Here is a 19,517-nt window from a genome sequence, read left to right as displayed (position 1 = left end):
TCAGTGAGAAAAGTGACCTGGCCCAGGCCACATAGCTGAGACTTGAACCCAGGGCCTCTGGCTCTAGGGATGCTGCTCTCTGTTCTACCAGTGCCTCTTGAACTCATAGCTCTCTGCTCTTCTACTTCACTCTTCCTCTCCATTGCCCAGAAACACGGTGGGACACAGAACATGCTGACACCAAGGGCATCCTGACTCCGGAGCCGGACCCCATTGCTGACTCCTTGCTTTACCAGGAAAGCAAGCAGTCAGTACTGAGGACCCAGAGTGGCTGGGCATGTAGGTGAAGCAGAATTGGTTTGGCAAACACCTGGAAACAGCCACCCTCCAACAGTGAAGGGGAACTGCCCACAATTTCCTTACAGGTTAGCTAAGAAATGAGAACAAACTATGTGCCTTCTGTCCTGTTCCTAATGAATACTATCAGTAAAAGTAGTCAACACAAATTAAAAGTGGCAATGGCCCAAAGTGTTCACAGTAAAATTAATGATAGATGAAAACCTGGTTAAAAACCCCCATCTCGTTAGAAATCTTGAAAGCTGCAAAAATTGAGCAGAGAAAATTAGACTTAGTTAAAACAATCAGGTTGTTAATATTATGCACGGTAGGCCAGGTGCGGTGGCTCACGCCTATAATCCCAGCCCTTTGGGAGGCCAAGGCGGGTTCGAGACCAGCCTGGCCAACATGGCAAAACCCTGTCTCTACTAAAAATACAGAAATTAGCTGGGTGTGGTGGCATGTGCCTGTAGTCCCAGCTACTTGTGAGGCTGAGGCAGGAGAATCGCTTGAACCCAGGAGGCGGAGGTTGCAGTGAGCTGAGATTGCGCCACTGACTCCAGCCTGTGTGATGGAACAAGACTCTGTCTTTAAAAAAAATTATGCATAGTGAAACTTGTTATTTGTGAAAAACTGATAAAAGAATCAAATCTTCATAAATCTTAGATCTGTACCATTTAACCCCTGGAATATTAAATTTGGCTAAAAGAAGGAGGAGAAGAAAAGAAAGAAACAAAATAAAGCTACAAGAGGAAAATCACGACAGCAGAAACTGTAATGTGTAAACTGTGCTATGATGAAATGTTCAGAAGAGGCAAATCCATTGAGACAGAAGCGGATTAGCGGTTGCCAGAGGCTAGGGGAGGGGGAGAAGGGGGAATGACTGCTAATGGGCATGGGGTTTCTTTTCAGGGTGATGAAATGTTCTGGAATTAGATTGTGGTAATGGTTGCACAATTCCGCAAATATCCTAAAAACCACTGAATTGTACACTTTAAATGGGTAAATTGTATGGGATGTGAACTATATCTCAATAAAGTGGTTAAAAATATGCTATGGACAAAGTAAATCAATGGATCACACATTTGTTTAATAACTTATGAAAAAGAATGAATTCTGATGAAAATAACTTCAGTAAATATAAATGAAAAATGTTAGCAACAGTTTAACTGCCCTGCATTGAAAATTTATCAAGGAATTACATGGGTTTTGTGTTTGATCTGGAAAAACACTTGTACAATGAAAATTCATCAATGTAGGTGTCACTCTGAATTAAATGTCTGTATTCACAATCATGGTCCTCAAGCCAAGAGGGCCTATTCACCCACTCCTCCCGTGCCCTAGGGAAGAGAGGTTACTGACGAAGTCCAGTCCCAGGCTCAGCTGTTTTCCTAGCCATTGGCTTCAAGACATTGGGAAATCTTGGCCTAGCCGGATTTTAACAGTGCTCACCTTGCTTTGCAAAGCGTTTCTTACGCCTCATTTTGGTCCGGTGTCTAGCAAACAAGTCACTGATCCTCTCAGCCCAGGCCGCATAACTGTTGGTATCTGTAACCCCGCAGCGGGGACGAGTCATCTGGCGCAGGGTGGCACGGTCCAACACGCCGCTGACAGGTAGCTGGGACACCCACTGAAACGCTCTGTCAGGAGGAAAGGACCGCAAGGGGAGGGTGAGTGGTAAGGGTGAGGGCAGGGAAGTCTGCCTCCCTGGGGTGTGGCCAGCCAGGCTTCCAGGAGGAGGGAGGAAATGGTCAGAGCTTGGCATCCTAGCACCCCTACCCCAAGTCCTCCACATCCCTCCACCCTACCTGATGGCATCGCTGAATCGAGTGGAGGTGGGAGCTTTGGGGACCTGTTCATTGAGGTATCCGTACTTCTCTAGGAATGCCTGCGGGAGAGAGGAATATCTGCTTTTTCCATAGCATCCTTTCCCCTCCCTTGGTCCCCAAGGGCCCAGGGCACATACATCCTGCCCAGTCTCACCTCTTGTCTTTTGCCCAAGAGGGTCTATAAGCTATAGCAGAATGAGTTCTGGGATTAAAGTCAAAAGGACCTGGACTCAATTCCAGGTCACCACTGACTAGCTGATGATCTCAGGCAAGTCACTCAATATTTCTGAACCTTTGCTTCCTTATGCCTAAAACTGGGCCAGTAGTACCTGCCCCGCAGTACCTACTGGGCCAGCAGTACCTACCCATATCTTACGGCATCAGTAGGAATCTAGCAGCACATGCTAGGCAGTACAGTAACAGGCTCTGGAGTCAGACCCACCTAGGTTTGAATTCAAACTAGTAAGATACTTCTCTAAACCACAGTTTTCTCAACTGTAAAGTGGGCTTAATACTAGTACTTACCTTACAGGGGTTTTTTTTGTGTGTGTGAGGACTAATCGCAAGAGTGCTTATAAAGCACTTAGCACAGTGCCTATTACATAGGAGGGACTCCATACAGAGTGGCTATTATAATATGTGTTATGCGTTACGTGCATATACACTATTCATATGCATCCTGAAACAACTACATTCTCTAGAATATCTTTTGGTATTGATTAGGAGCTTATCAGGTGCTAGCTCTGCCATGGCTGGGTTGTGAATTGTCTAATTCTGGATTTTTAAAAAAACAGTTATCTTCCCCACCGATGTAGATATATTTATTTATTTATTTATTTATTTTATTTTTTTCTGAGATGGAGTTTTGCTCTTGTTGCCCGGGCTGGAGTGCAATGGTACAATCTCGGCTCCCTGCAACCTCCGCCTCCCGGGTTCAAGCAATTCTCCTGCCTCAGCCTCCCAAGTAGCTGGGATTACAGGCATGCACCACCACGCCTGGGTAATTTCTTGTATTTAGTAGAGATGGGGTTTCACCATGTTGGCTAGGCTAGTCTTGAACTCCTGACCTCAGGCGGTCCACCCACCTCAGCCTCCCAAAGTGCTGGGATTACAGGCGTAAGCCACCGTGCCCAGCCCAAATGTAGCTATATTAAAGGTCCTAGAACAACAAATGCACTTACCACTAACCTTATAATTGATATAAAAACTTGACTCTCTAAAAGATGTATTTTTTGAATTAGAAAGCTTCTTTTATTCATTCGTTAATTAATGCAATGTACTAGGTACCCTGCTAGGTACAATAAAAAATAAGACATCCCTAAACCAGGCACAGTGGCTCATGCCTGTAATCCCAGCACCTTGAGAGGCCGAGGTGGGCACATCACCTGAGGTCAGGAGTTCGAGACCAGCCTGGCCAACATGGCGAAACCTCATCTCTACTAAAAACACAAAAATTAGCTGGGCGTGGTGGTGGGTACCTGTTGTCCCAACTACTCTGGAGGCTGAGGCATGAGAATCACTTGAACCTGGGAGGCAGAGGTTGTAGTGAGCCGAGATCACGCCGCTGCACTCCAGCCTGGGCGACAGAGCAAGACCCTGTCTCGAAAAGAAAAAAAAAAAAAAGTAAATAAATAAAGGACATAAATTGGTACTATGAAGAAAATAAACCAAGTGATATGACTGAGAATAATTTAAAGAAACTTCACATCGGAAGGTCAGGAAGGAGTCGAGTCTCTGAGGAGCTGATACGTAATCTGAGTCCTAAAGAATGAGAAGCTTGCCATGCAATGAGGTGGGAAAGGGTGTTCCCGACAGAGGAAACAGCAAATCCAAAAGCCCTAGGCTAAGAATGACAGCGACATGTTTAAGGAACAGAAGGAAGGCTGGAGCACAGCAAGTGTGAAGAAACAGAGCGTGAGATGAAGTCAGAGAGAGAGGCAGTGCTGTCAGCCAGGATAAGAAGTGTAGGTTTGTTTTAGTCCTGCTGATGGATTAATTGGTGGGGAATGAAAGACAGAAATCCAGGATGCTCCTAAGTTTTTGGCTTGGAAGGTGATGCTATTTAATGTATGAGGAAGCCTGCAGGAGGTACAGATGGGGGTGCGTGGGTTTAAGATTACCTTGGAGATTTCAAAGTGGCACTGGCTGTATGATCCTAGAGCTCAAAGCAGCAGCCTGAATATTTCAGCATGTAGGTGATATAAAGCTGTGGACCAGGACGAGCTCCTCTGGGGAAATTGGTATAATTGAGAACATCTCAGGGTCCAGGTACCTTTGACTCTGCCTACCCTAACACACCTGGAAGCTGTTCTCTCAGTAATCAAGTTATTTGAGGCCAGTGGAGAGAAAAGTGTGACTATTATTCTCACCTATCACCAGTTCTACCCTTTGGGCAGACAATGCACTTGGCTCCCTGCTTGCCCTTCTCACTGATAAAGTTACATAAATGTCACCTTGGATAAAAAAGAATGTTGCCTCAGCTGCATAATTCTTCTATACGGAGAATTCTTCTACCTACATAGCCTCAATTTTTACCCCTCCTTGTTGTGTTACCTATACAGAAATAATTTTCAGTCTTCTTCTCTTACCCCTATTTTCTTTGCTGTATTTCTTTTTTCTTTTCTTTTCCTTTTTTATGTTTTATGTTTTAGAGATGGGGGTCTCACTATGTTGCCCTGGCTGGAGTGCAGTGGCTATTCACCGGCATGATCATTGCTCACCACAGCCTCAAACTCCTGGACTCAGGTGACCTTCCTATAGCCTCTTGAATAGCTAGGACTACAGGTGCTGCATGCCACCTTGCCTACCATGTTGTATTTCTCTCTTTTTTTTTTTTTTTTTTGAGACAGAGTCTCGCTCTGTCGCCCAGGCTGGTGTACAGTGACGTGATCTTGGCTCACTGCAAGCTTCATCTCCTGGGTTCACGCCACTCTCCTGCCTCAGCCTCCCAAGTAACTAGGACTACAGGCGCCCGCCACCACACCCAGCTAATTTTGTTTTTGTATTTTTAGTACAGACGGGGTTTCACCATGTTAGCCAGGATGGTCTCAATCTCCTGACCTCATGATCCGCCCGCCTCAGCCTACCAAAGTGCTGGGATTACAGGCGTGAGCCACCGCGCCCAGCCACCATGCTGTATTTCTTAACTCAAAATAATTCCAATCATAGCTGCTGTCTCAAGGAAAATGCACAAGTTGGGAATGAAGCTAGATACTAAGACCAGCAAACCCCTAAATCTTTGCAAGTATCCAGCTTCCCCTTGTGGATTTAATTCACATTAATTTTCAGCAACCTCCACATCCTCTTCTCAATAAAGTAACTTTTCACAGACTCCTCATTCTGCGTAACTTTCCTAGTCCATTTCATTGTTTTTCTGCATTAATTCATTAGTATTTCAGAACTATTGTTTCCTTTTTTCCCTTTGCAAATGTACACTATTTTTGGATGCATAATGGATTGAAAGTGTTCTGGTGGCTTAATTTGGGAAGTTATTTCCTGCTCAAAATCGTGTGGCATCACGGTATAGCCACCAGGTTTGGGAATGAAAATCTGTTCCCAACCCTGACTCTGCCAGATGGCTGGGGACAAATTATTTTTTTTTAATTTTTATTTTTTGAGATGGAGTCTCGCTCTGTCGCCCAGGCTGGAGTGCAGTGGCGCCATCTCAGCTCACTGCAAGCTCTGCCTCCAGGGTTCACGCCATTCTCCTGCCTCAGCCTCCCAAGTAGCTGGGACTACAGGCACCTGCCACGATGCCCGGCTAATTTTTTGTATTTTTAGTAGAGACGGGGTTTCACCGTGTTACCCAGGATGGTCTTGATATCCTGACCTTGTGATCCCCCTGCCTCAGCCTCCCAAAGTGCTGGGACTACAGGCGTGAGCCACCACATCCAGCCAGCTGGGGACAAATTATTTAATCTGTCTAAGCCCCTCTTTCTTTACCCACAAAGTGAGAATAAGTTCAATTTATTCTTGATCTTATTCAGCGTTCTCAGAAGGACTAAATAAAAGAATGCACATTTAGCATAGTGCCTGGTACATAGTAAATGCTCAATAAACAATTGATCTGGTTGATTTACCTTAGAGGGAACGTTAACAACAGACTTTTGGAATGCAATCCATCTGTAAAAAGGGAACTGCTTTGAACATGGCAGTTACACCTCTGTTCTCAATTCAGGTGCTTCTGTCTCAGACTTGCCTGACCTCAGCTGGTTGCCTGGTTCTCTTCCTTGTCCCCTCCCTTTCCCTTGGGGAGGATGGACAGAGGACTTTCTAAAGGTAGCCAGGGAATTAATGTCTCCTTAGAGGCAGTTTTGCTAGGTGAGTGACTTGGGAGAGACCAGGTCACAGGTCGGCATGGCTGGCACTCCCTTGTGCCTCTCTCCACAAACACACCCAGCCCTTATCAGGGAGTTGGCTCCGGTTCTGGAACTCTGAAGCCTTGGACAGAGTGGGAGGGAGGGGAAATTAACTGGCGGCGTCTCTTGTTTCCCGGCTGGGCTGCTGTGCCTAGTACTCTGGCAGGCAAGACGGGGTGGAGGGCAGGATGGGGGTTGGGGGTGAGGGCCTTTTTCAGGGGTCCCTCAGAGGGGAAGTCCTGGGCCTTTCTTCCTAACTCGCCTCTGGGACCCTGTAGGTTGCAAGGCAGAGTTAAAATCTCAGTAAGCAGAATGAGCATGTCCCCGGGACACGAGCCAAGCAGAGCCACTGAAAGAATGAGAAAAAGAAATTTTAAGAATTTGACATTTTGTATTTCTATAAAAGCACTGAAGTGGCTGTGCGCAGTCACGCCTGTAATCCCAGCACTTTGGGAGGCCGAGGCAGGTGGATCACTTGAGGGCAGGAGTTCAAGGCCAGCCTGGCTAACACGGTGAAACCCCGTCTCTACTAAAAATACAAAAAATTAGCTAGGCATGGTGGTCACTGCCTGTAATCTCAGCTACTCGGGAGGCTGAGGCAGGAGAATCGCTGGAACCCGGGAGGTGGAGGTTGCCGTGAGCTGATATCACGCCATTGCACTCCAGCCTGGGCGACAAGAGCAAGACTCCATTTCCAAAAAAAAAAAAAAAAAGCACTGAAGTATTATAACAGGGATTATCAGGATTTATGGGCTCCCTTATACTTTTATGCTTAACATGTGTATATTCAAAAAAATTTAAAACACATACAGGAAGGGGCTCCTTAATGCTGTCAGGGCTGGGTGCTCTCACATTCTGTGGAGTGGAGGCAGATCCAACTTCCCGGGTGAGGAGGTGGTGGGGTTGAAACTCCCTCTGCTCCTGGAGGTGTCCCTAACCCTCTTCTGTGAGGCATTTTTCATGCCTCAGTTTCCTCCTGCAAAGGTAAGAGAAATGGTCTACTCTGCACAGTAGAAGGAGCAGGGGTGTGGGGTCAGGGTGGAGGAGTGGCAGCATGACAAAGGGATCCCAGGAGAAGACACAAAACCGGGAGGTGGAGCTCCAGTTCTTACCCCAGCTTGACCACAAACCCTCTTGGGGGCCATTTTCCTTCTAGGCTTCCATTGTCCTGGGGGCTTGTTCAGTGGTTCTCTTAAGGACTCTCTGAGTTCCACCTGGCACCATTCCTGCCCCACTTCAAGGAGGCAGAGTCTAGACCACTCCTCCTGGCCTTGAAGTTCAAGGACCAGGTTTTCTCTCTTCTCTATTTTCCACCCGTCCTCTCTCTTAGGGAGCCCAAGGCTTGAGCTGAATGGAGAGGAAGCTGGAAGGCTGTGACCCTTAGGTGACTCACCCTACTCTGGCCTAAAAGCTTGTGCCAACATGCCTTACCCCCTTGCTTAGGGCTGGGACCACTTTCCTGGGGAGTCACCTCTGAAAGTCCCTGGGAGTGGCTGTGGAGTCTGGGTAAAATGGAACTAGTTCTCCTGGGACCCAGCCAGCTTGGTGGAATCACACAGTGCTAGGGATTCTAGGCCTGCATCAGTCCTGACTTGTCCTGGGAGGGTGCATATAGCCTAGCCTATTTAGTGCCTGAGGGAAGGGAAATTTTGGCCATTTCTGCGCAGGGCAGGACCAATGATAAGGTGCAGCAAAATGAACCCAAGGCCTGAGTCAGGAAGTCTGCATCATTGAACTGGCAGGGCAAGGGCACTGGACTGAGAGTCTTGAGTGTTACTCCTGGTACTATGGCTAACTGTATGTCCTTAGGTAAGTCCTGTGCCTCTCTGAGCTTCAGTTTCCTCTTCTATAAAATTAGGAGGTTGGATTATTACTATTATTGAGACAGAGTCTCACTCTGTCACCCAGGCTGGAGTGCAGTGGCGAGATCTCAGTTCACTGCAAGCTCCGCCTCCCGAGTTCACACCATTCTCCTGCCTCAACCTCCCGAGTAGCAGGGACTACAGGCGCCCACCACCATGCCCGGCTAATTTTTTTGTATTTTTAGTAGAGACCGGGTTTCACCGTTTCAGGCAGCATGGTCTCGATCTCTTGACCTCGTGATCCGCCTTGCCTCGGCCTCCCAAAGTGCTGGGATTACAGGCTTGAGCCACCGCGCCCAGCCAGATTAGATTATTAGAGCTCTAATATATATTCCAGCTCTATCCGTTATTCTATCCCTGCTTCTGCAACTGACTAGCTGTGTAAACTAAGACAAAGTTACTTAATCTTTCTGTGCCCCAATGTATAAAATGGGAGAAAGAATACTGTTTTACCTTTCTCACAGGAGCATCATCAACATCTAAGAAGATGGTCTGGGAAAGCTTTATGACAGTTGCCCCATTAACAATGTTATTTTTACCTCTATGTTCATGGAGCTTTATTGCTGGAAGGGACATTTGGTAGGTGAGCGTGTAGTACTCACCTTCTTGTTGTTTTTTTTTTTTTGACATGGAGTTTCGCTTCTTGTTGCCCAAGCTGGAGTGCAATGGCATGATCTCAGCTCACTGCAACCTCTGCCTCCTGGGTTCAAGTGATTCTCTTGCCTCAGCCTCTCGAGTAGCTGGGATTACAGGCGTGCGCCACTACGCCTGGGTAATTTTTTGTATTTTTAGTAGAAACGGGGTTTCACCATGTTAGCCAGGCTGGTCTCAAACTCCTGACCTCAGGTGATCTGCCCACCTTGGCCTCCCAAAGTGCTGAGATTACAGGTGTGAGCCACCATGCCCAGCCAGGACTCACCTTCTTAGACATCCTCCATATCACAGAATTTCAGCAGCAGAAATGAAATTAAGGATTTAAAAATTGCCAAATGCATGCAGAAACTGTCACTTTACCTATGATATACTCCATCTCATGTTACATTTTATTATTATTTTAGTTCCCATAGTGACTATTTGAGATTGTGCTTATCATTCAAGTGTATCTTTGGCATTATTAGCCAAGTCAAGATGCAAAGGATGGCAAGGCGTAGTGGCTCACGTCTGCAATCCTAGCACTTTGGAAGGCTGGGGCAGGAAGATTTCTTGAGGCCAGGATTTCGAGACCAGCCTCATAGTGAGATCCTGTCTCTACAAAAAAAAAAAAAAAAAGATGAATGATAGCTGGTATTCTGCCTTGATGTGTTCTACATATGAAAATATTTTCTGGTAGTCAGGAGCACAATAAGACCAGGCAACTGTAGAGCTTTTTAAAGATATCACACCTTCTTTGAATCTCACAATGATCTTGCAAGAATATAGACAGGACAGGTGTTGCTATTCCCATTTTAAAGATGAGGAAATTAAGTCTCAGGGGAGTGTAGTGTCTTACCAAAGTGATCTAGTGTGTGACAGAACCAGTACTCTAATCTGATCCTCTGACATCTACCCTAGGATATTTTATTTTACATTTAAACAAGTGACTCAGAGGCTTTAAAACTAAAGGGGCAAGGGCCAAGCTGCTCTCTCTACTGGGGAGCTGACTCTCAATTAAGAAAAAGGTCAAACTGGGGTGTTTCTGGCTGGATTTCTCTTATCTGCTTTACAAGAAAGTTCAGGGTTAGAGCAGAGGAAAGAAGTTGCTCAGGCAGTGGGCTCTGGCTTTCAAATAGGGGCTGGGATCCTGTTTTCCATCACAGCCAGAACAGGTCGTCTAACAGGCCAGAGGCATTTGACAGGACTGAAGCATGTTCCTGCGTAAAGATAAACATCTGCTACCAGAATGCTCTGCTTTCACCCTCTGGCTCCTGGGAGCTAGTGAAGACTTCAGGGCAGTGGGGTTAACTCAGCTCCTTTCCTTTATTTTGGGTAAAGGCTTCCCCTTCCCTCTGCCTGACTCCCTTTCTTTTTCTCCTTCTTTCTTTTGTCCTTCAGTTTTTTTGTTTGTTTGTTTTGTTTTGTTTTTTAGTCAGAGTCTTGTTCTGTTGCCCAGGCTGGAGTGCAGTGGCGTGACTTCAGCTCACTGCAATCTCCGCCTCCTGGGCACAAGCGATTCTCCTGCCTCAGTCTCCCGACTATCTGGGATTACAGGCGTACACACCATGCCCGGCTAATTTTGTATTTTTAGTAGAGATGGGGCTTTGCCATGCTGGCCAGGCTGGTCTCAAACTCCTGACCTCAAGTGATCCACCTAACTTGGCCTCCCAAAGTGCTGGGATTACAGGTGTGAGCCACTGCACCCAGCCCCTTTGTCCTTAGTCTTATAGTCACAAAGTTCTGTCTAGGTGTAACCTAGATACCTCTTGCTATAATCCCTGCTCCTTCTTTCTCTCTCTCTCACTCTTTTTTTCTTTTCCTTTTTTTTTTTTTTTGAGATACAGTCTTGCTCGTCGCCCTGGCTGGAATGCAGTGGCATGATCACAGCTCACTACAAACCTTGACTTCCTGGGCTCAAGTGATCCTTGTACCTCAGCCTCCTGAGTAGCTCGGACTACAGGCATGTGCCATCGTGCCTGGCTAATTTTTTAATTTTTGTAGAGATGGGGGTCTCTCTATGTTGCCCAGGCTGGTCTCGAACTCCTGGCCTCAAATGATCCTTCTACCTTGGCCTCCCAAAGTGCTGGGATTACAGCCATCATGAGCCATTGTGGCCAGCCCTCCTTTCATTTTCTGCCCTTAAGGAAGATGGAAAACACTAGCCAGTTAGTCTTTATCCAGACCACATCTTGTACTCTTTCTCTAATGCCAAATAACTATACCATATGGACTCATGGTTCTCACGAGACTTGTGGGGCTAAGTTTAGGGCACAAAATAATGGCTTGATCAAGGGTGGGTTTAGGGAGATATTGTCCAACCATGTCTCCCTGCTATTAGGGTCATGCTTCCACTACCCAAATCCTGGTAATTGGCTAGACAAGTGCTTTTCCACCAACTGTGGTCCTCTAGGACCCTTCAGAGCCTCTTCTGCACTTCTATTCATCCTATACCCATGAGTCACTGAGCTAAGTTCTTGGGAACGGCTTCCACACCCAGGCTTCTGGGTTTCTGACTCACAAAAAGTCAAACGAATGGCTCTGGGGTATGAGAAACAGACACTGCATCTGGGGGTGGATACTCCACAGAAGCTCCAGTGTCTCCCTGGAGAAACAAACTATCCAGCTCCTGGTACTGGCACACTGGGAGTAGCTATACAGATATAGCTAGACCACCCAGTGGAAGGCAGGTCCTGAAATTACTGCCTGGCTGTTCTAAAGAAGGTCCAAGCAAAGCAAATGATAGATAGAGCCCTTGGGAATCTGTGTTACCCAAGGACAGGACAGTGTCTGGCTTGGAATGGGAGTGGGGGACAGGGTGATGATGTCATCTGTTAATTCTCAATCTTGCAACTCAGCAGAGCATGCTCTTCCTACTTACTAGTGCTGTGAGCAGCTCTAGTTTTCCTAAGTTGCCCACTGAACTTGTTCCTAAGTTGCAACAATGAACTTGTTTGTTCACAACACAGCTTTGTAAGCACTTAATCTCCTCCCTGGCAAAGCCCACTCTGGAAAGGCCTCAACTTTGTTACATTGTGTGCACAGAGGGGACACAGAACCATGTACACAGGGTACAGGAATACACACAGAGACTTGAGAACACAGGCACATCCAGACAGACAGACATGGACACAGAGGAAGATGATGTATATACACACACAGGCACACACATATATAGAGGAACAAGCATACAAGCACACCAAAGCCAAACAGTGTTAGAGCTAGAGAGAATCTTAGAAGTCATTTAAGAAATTTAGCCCTCTTATTTTACAGGAGAGGAAACCGCAGCCAAGTGAAGGAACTCTATGATCACACAGTTGTTTTTTATTATTTCTTTCTTTCCTGTGCCGTTTTGGTTTAATTTGTTCTTTCTTCAGATTCTTAAAGTGGAAGCTTAAATCATTGACCTAAAACTTTTCTTCTTTCTTACTATAGGAATTTAAAGCTGTGAATTTCATTTAAAGCACTGCTTTAGCTGCATCCCACAAATATTGGTATGAAATGTTGTATTTTCATTATTATTTAGTTTCATTGCTCTGATGATTTCTGAATCAACTCATGGGTAATTTAGGAGTGTGTTGTTTAATTTCCAAATATCTGGGGCTTTGCTAGATGTCTTATTGTTACTGATTTTAAAATTAGTTCTGTTTTGGTAAGAAAACATAATTTGCAACATTTAATTAATTTTTTTTTTTTTTTTAAAGACGGAGTCTCGCTCTGCTCAAGCTGGAGTGCAGTGGCGCGATCTCGGCTCACTGCAACCTCCGCCTCCTGGTTTCAAGCAATTCTCCTGTCTCTGCCTCCTGAGTAGCTGGAATTACAGGCATACACCACCATGGCTGGCTAATTTTTGTATTTTTAGTAGAGACGGGGTTTCACAATGTTGGCCAGGCTAGTCTCGAACTCCTGATCTCAGGTGATCCACCTGCCTCAGCCTCCCAAAGTGCTGGGATTACAGGCATGAGCCACCACACCCAGCCTTTTGCAAAATTTAAATTTTTTAAATGAACTGAGACTTATTTTATGGCCCAGCCTATGGTCTCAGTTGGTAAATTATTGATATGCACCTGAAAAGAATGTGTATCTGGAGTTCTCAAGTGTAGTTTTCTATCAACATCAATTAGGTCAAGAAGGTTTACGGTATTGTTCAAGTCTGCTACATCCTGACTGATTTTTTTTGTCTATTTTTTCTATTCATTATTGGGAGAGTGGTGTTAAAGTTTCCAACTATCCAGTTCCAAAAGGCCACATATAATATGATCCCATTTATATGAAATGTCCAGGATATCCAAATATATATACACAGAAATTAGTCTGTAGAGGCTGGGTATGGTGGTTCAAGTCTGTGATCCCAGCAATTTGGGAGCCCAAGGCAGGCAGATCATTTGAGGTCAGGAGTTCGAAACCAGCCTGGCCAACATAGTGAAACCTCCATCTCTCACTTCCCACTTGACACATCCCATTTCCCACTTCACACTGACATTCCAATTCACAAATGTATTAATGTTTTTTTTTTTAAATGTGTAGAGACAGGGTCTGTCTATGTTGCCCAGGCTGCTCTCAAACTCCTCGGCTCAAGCAATCCTCCAGCCCCGGCCTCCCAAAGTGCTGGGATTACAGGCATGAGTCACTGTGCCCAGCCACAGATGTACTAATCTTACAATAGTAGAATTCCATTTACCTGCCCCCGCTTGCCTTGTGCCATTGTCATAACTGCTACTTTTACATGTGTTTTAAAGTCCAACTTATGGCCATAAGGGGGCATGGCCATAAGTTGGACTTTAAAACACATGTAAAAGAAGTAGTTATGACAGTGGCACAGCACCTGGCCAAGGGAAGCAGGGGTGGGCAAATAAAATTCTACTATTGTAGAATAGTAGAATTCCAGCCTTAATCCCAGCACTTTGGAAGGCTGAGGCAGGAGGATTGCTTAAGTCCAGGAGTTTGAGACCAGCCTGGGCAACATGGGGAGCCCTCATCTCTACAAAAATATTTTAGAATTAGTTGGGCATGGTGGTGCGTGTCTGTAGTTCCAGGTACTCAGGAGGCTGAAGCAGGAGGATCACTTGAGCCCAGGAGATTGAGGCCGCAGTGAGCCACGGCTGTCTCAAAAAATAAAAATAAAGTCCAATTTATGATGTTATTATTTTGCTTTAAGCAGCCAGTTGTCTTTTACAGAAATTATGACAAGGGAAATAAGTGTTTTATGTTTACTCATTTCCAAGCTTTGTTAGAGTAGGTCTTACTCTAGTTCATGGTGCTTACACCTAAAGCATGGCATTGCTGGTGTTTTACATAGATGCCCAGGGTGTTAAAGAGTTTTTTCCATTTTGGCTGGCCCAGACTGCCAATATCTTCCAGAACTGCTCAACTTCTCCAGTCTTTTTTTCCTGTTCTCAATCACATAGCAGCTGTTCTCTGGTAAGCATCACACAGTCTCACCCTACACGTGCTAGCACAGTCCCCAGGCAAGGACTTGCAGTGAACCCCATACAGACTTATGGGAACCCCCTTCAGTATAGCTCCCTCCTCTGTGACGCACCGCTCCACAGATTCCAGCTACTTCAACAGCCCTGAACGCTGAGCTTTGTCACTCAGCCCAGCAGGACTGCTGTGTTCTGCTTGAGGTCTAGTTCCCCGCACTGCAGTCGGGAATTGTCTCCAAGCAAAGAACTGGGGCAACTGTGGGGCTCACTTTCTGGGTTTTCCTTCTGTGGATGGTTGTTCCCTAAACGACACAACAGTATCTCCCATTCCCACGTTCTTCTCACGATGTGACTTTAACACTCCTCTCAGCAATCGTGGGGTCTATGTTCCCTCCCCTTGAACCTGGGAGGCAGCTGTGACTGCTCTAGCCAATGGCGTGCAGTAGAAGCAATAGTAGGTCATAAAAAGGATATAGTTCCTCTCTCTTCTTCCCGCTCCCAACACTCATCCCCAGGACCCAGACACCATGTTATAAGGAAGCCCAAACTAGCCCACACGGACAGACCATGTGGATAGGTCTATGTGAAAAATAACTGAGGCCACCAGCCAACAGCCAGCATCGACTGCCAGATATCTAAACACACTTCAGATGATGCCAGCCCCAGACACTGTAGAATGGAGACAAGCTGCACTGATGTGCCCTATTTGAAATTTCGACTCACAGTTATCTGTGAACTTAATAAATGGTTGTTTTACTTCACTAAGTTTTGGGGGTAATTTGTAATGTAGTCATAGTAACTAAAATACTCTCTTTAGGAATTGCAGCTCTGTGCTGTCTGTTGTCCAATGCTGAAAATAGTTGCCTTACATATTTTGTCCTGTATTATTGTTGTGGGGGAGCTAGTCTTCAAACCCAGACTTTAAGCCGAAGCTCGGTTCTCTAAAGTAATGATAAAGGTAATAACAACATTGAGAGCAACTTCCTTTTATAGACTGCTTTCTATGTCTTATGAGCTGTGTTAGGCATTGTACATATGTTATTTCAATGAAACCATACAACAATCTTGTGAAATAGGCATTATTAACCCCCATTGTATGGAGAAGAAAACTGAGGTTTATAGAGGTTAAATGAGTTATCCATGGTTTACGTATGGGTTTGTCTGGCACTGAAGCTCATGCAATTAACCACATACAAAAACACATATAGACATAGACACATCCCCAGTTGTGTGTGTATATATGTAATATATGTATATATACACACACACGTGTGCTTGCATAGGCATATAGAGACACGTACACACCCATTACACATTTCCAGAGTTTTTATGCTTTTAAAATATTTTCTTGTTCTCAGAGTTAAAAATCCCCTTCCCCAAATTTATGTTAAATAGACTGAAAGAAACTCAATCTGCTGGATATTAAGTTTCCCAAGCATACCCCAAGATGAAATTCTCTCCATCTGGGGCCACCACAGGCATGGGCAGCAGAGATATGCCTCTGTTCCCTTGCCAGGGATTGCCTGGGACCCGCACTTGCAGGGAGGTGGGGTGGGACTCTTAACAAGACTTGGCTTGGCAGACAGAAGCCTTCTCCTGGGGCTGCAAAGACTCTGTACTTGATGTTGTAAGAGTCTCAATTCAGAGAAACAAAGTGCTTCTCTGAATATGCAGAGAAACCAGAGAGCACAGAGCAAGAGCCCAGTGCTAGGAAGGGGAGGGGTGGAAGGCAACGAGAGATGATCCCTTGTTGAAGCAGGGTCATTTCCAAATATTCCCCAGTAGTGATGGGAGCTGGCTGATGGAAGGATGAGGCATTCGGAGAGGGCCCTCTTCATTCTGCAGTTTCCCCAAATTCAGCTTGCCCTTCTAGGGAAGGGGAGTAGGGAGGATACTGAGAAGCTCTCAACGGGCAGTTTGAGGGCAGGAAAGAAGCTCTTAGAGGAGCAAGAGTCTCAGGGCAGAGCATTGGGCTCAGTAATTCAGAACCTGTTCATATTCCAGCTGGATGCAGTGGCTCATGCCTGTAATCCCAGCATTTTGGTAAGCCAAGGCAGGCGGATCACTTAAGGTCAGGAGTTCGAGGCCAGCCTGGCCAATATGGTGAAACCCCGTCTTTACTAAAAATACAAAAATTAGCCTGGCATGATCGTGCATGCCTATAATCCCAGCTACTTGGGAGGCTGAGGCAGGAGAATCGCTTGAACCCGGGAGGCAGAGGCTGCAGTGAGCCGAGATCTAGCCATTGCACTCCATCCCGGGCAACAGAGCGAGACTCTGTCTCAAAACAAAAACAAAACAAAACCTGTTCATATCCCTTCTCCTTAAAATAGTGGAGACCCTGGCCGTATTCTTGAGAAGTAAGAACACAAGCAGACATGCTTCTTTGGGGGAGGAAAGAAACGATACTGTTGTGTTATTACAACCACTTTTTTTTTTTTTTTTTTTTTTTTTTTGAGACAGAGTCTCACTCTGTCGCCCAGGTTGCAGTGCAATGGCAGGATCTCGGCTCACTGCAACGTCTGCCTCCCGGGTTCAAGTGATTCTCCTATCTCAGCCTCCCGAGTAGCTGGGATTACAGGCGCCTGCCACTACGTCTGGCTAATTTTTGTATTTTTAATAAAGACAGGGTTTCACCATTTTAGGCAGGCTGGTCTCGAACTCCTGACCTAAGGTTATCCGCCCGCCTCAGCCTCCCAAAGTGCTGGGATTACAGGCGTGAGCCACCGCGTCCGGCCTACACTTTTATCTAGAAAATAGATGCCTTATATTGATCCCCACCCCTACCTCACAAAAAAATTCCCCTTGCGCAACCTACAACAAGCAAGTTGAGTCCAAAGCAAGAAAATGGAAAGGGAGCTCTCTAAGGTTCACCTTCCTGCCCCCTTAAGTTCAGTCCTGAAGCCCCGTTTAAAGCTCCTTAGAAGCAACTCTTGAGAGTATACTACTCTTGCCCATTTTACAGACAGAAAAACTAGTTCTGAGCAGTTTAAATGGCTTGCCCAAGCAGGTCAGCGGCGGTCCCCGGCCAGGAAGCCAGCGCTGTGTCCCGCGTCCCGGCCAGCCAGCGGTACCCTCTCCACAGCACCAAACTGAGGCTTCCACACGGTTCGGGGGCATCCGACGAATGAACCTCATTCTCCCCAGCCTAGGTGGTGAGGGAGAGTGGCCCCGTGCCAAACTAGGGTAGGATGTCCCCTCTGGGCTCTTGCCCGTCTGTCCGGTCTCGTCTCTGCACCCACCCCAGCCCATCAGTGCGGATCCGCGTGCCTGTGTGGTTCCAGCCTGGCACGGGGAAAAAACTGCCCGGCTCTTTATGTTCAAGTGCGAAGGGGGCGGAGGACAGGGGTAGGGTAACGCAGATTGTCTGCTCACAGGGGACTGCCGGGTGGCCTGACTGCCGAGTTCTGACAGGTCTCAAGCACACGCACCGCTCTCCGCCAGGTACACACGGCGTACCTCCGCCTCCTTGCGCAGCTCCTGGCCTCCGCGCTCCGCGGGCTGGGCGTCCAGGTGGCCCCACAGTAGCAGCTGCAGGGCGCGCAGCAGGAGGCCGACGCGCGCGACCATCTCGCCGCCTCCGGTGCGGCCCGGCTCGGGGAGCTACTGCGCGCAGGGAACCAGCCGGCAGTCAGCCGCGCCCGGGACCCCGGGGATGGGACTGCTCTGCGCGACCCCCGCACGGAGAGGGACAGTCCCGGGGTTTCGCCAGTGCCCTAGCTGCGCGCTCTGGGCCGCTCCTCCGCTGCCCTTCGCCGGGAGCCGGCCAGACGTCGTCCAGCCCGGGCAGTGCCTGCCCGCGGGTCCGCCGGCCCCGGGGACCGAGGGAGGGAGGAAGGAAAGGCAGGCGGAGGGGGCGGAGGCCCGGCACTCCCGCCCCACCCACCCCGCGCCGCTGCTGGAACGCGAGGCGGTCCCGGAGCCTCTTCCGTTCGCTGCACAGCCTCGCCCTGCGCCCGCCACCGCCCTGCGGATCGGTCCTCTCGCCCGCCACCTCCAGTTGACCCGGATCTGTCCAGGGAGGGTGAAGGAAGAAAGGCCTTCTCCTGGCAAGCGTGGCTACCTAAGACTTCGATGAAGAGAAGTCCTGGTCTACCAGAGGGTCGTTGATTGTTTCAGCTGGGTGGGGAGCGAGGCCCCCACCCAGGGTCGGGGTGCGAGAGAAGGAGCACAGAGCTGGAGTCAGAACTGGGTTTGAGTTCCAGACTTGCTCCTTTGCTAGCCCTTTGAGTCCTGCCTCAGCCACCTGCTGGCTGTGTGGTCTTGGACCAGTCACTCACCCTCTCTGAACCCACTTTTCTCATCAGTAAATGGGATAATAAGAATACCGATATTCTGTGACTGTTGGGGAGATTTAATGAGATAATAACGCCTGTAAATTACTGAACAGGGTGCATGGCATCACGAAGTGTGCACTTAATAAGGGGCAGGCTGCAGCTGTGTGATCTTTGGCAAAGGATTTAACTACTTCGAGCGTCAGTTTCCTCATCAATAAAATGACAGCATACGATATTTAGTGCCCAGCGTTGCATGAGGATGAAAAGAGAAAATGAGTGTAAAGTGCCTGATTTTATATACCCCATAAGGATGGAGTGAAACGGTTTACGTGAAAGCCTTTGCTAAACTCATATTGAGCAAAAAGTAAACTGTTTTCATTATCTGTCTGTGTAACTGAGAGCTGGTTGCTGTCTCACTTCTACCCAATTCACTACATTGTAAAATGCAAATGGAAAATGATACTGAGCTCTGGGGGTCATTGTGGGATTAGATGAGTTAATGTGTGTAAAAATAATCTGGAATCCCTAAAGTGCTGAACAAAAATAATGCTGTGTTCCAACCCTAAGGCTCAGGGCCTCGGTATCACACAACGTTTTTGTACTATTTAGAAAAATACACCACTTGTGTGGAGGAATTGGAAAAAGCCCTTTTAATAGACATTTTATGTGTGTATATATGTACATATGTATTTTTAAGACAGGGTCTTGCTCTGTCGCCCAAGCTGGAGTGCAGTAGCACGATCACAGCTCACTGTAGCCTTGACTTTCAAGGCTCAAGCAGTCCTCCCATCTCAGCTTCCTGAGTAGCTGGGATTGCAGGCATGTGTCACTGTACCCAGCTAATTTTTTAATGTTTTAT

General features: G+C 47.0%; 1 protein-coding gene across 9 annotated transcripts in view; it reads right to left on the bottom strand.

The window, feature by feature from the left end:
* Positions 1-18,668, bottom strand: part of MMP28 (matrix metallopeptidase 28) — a 29,900-nt gene extending 11,232 nt beyond the window's left edge. For 2 of the 9 annotated variants that reach the window (XM_063799626.1, XM_016931978.4), the window contains exons 1-3: positions 17,841-18,369; positions 2,085-2,164; positions 1,729-1,916 (exon numbers count right to left, since the gene is read on the bottom strand). In XM_063799626.1, the coding sequence (XP_063655696.1) occupies positions 1,729-1,916; positions 2,085-2,164; positions 17,841-17,951 (379 nt within the window). In that variant the 5' untranslated portion in view covers positions 17,952-18,369. Of the gene's footprint in view, positions 1-1,728; positions 1,917-2,084; positions 2,165-7,273; positions 7,440-17,756 lie in introns of all 9 variants that reach the window. The other 7 variants (XM_063799630.1, XM_063799632.1, XM_054670944.2 and 4 more) reach the window with 6 other exon arrangements.
* Positions 18,669-19,517: the final 849 nt, after the last annotated feature.

The sequence above is a fragment of the Pan troglodytes genome, chromosome 19 (assembly GCF_028858775.2).
Source record: "Pan troglodytes isolate AG18354 chromosome 19, NHGRI_mPanTro3-v2.0_pri, whole genome shotgun sequence".
NCBI classification, from domain to species: Eukaryota; Metazoa; Chordata; class Mammalia; order Primates; family Hominidae; genus Pan; species Pan troglodytes.
Note: the sequence above shows the minus strand (reverse complement) of the source record. Positions and strands in the feature narration are given on the sequence as shown.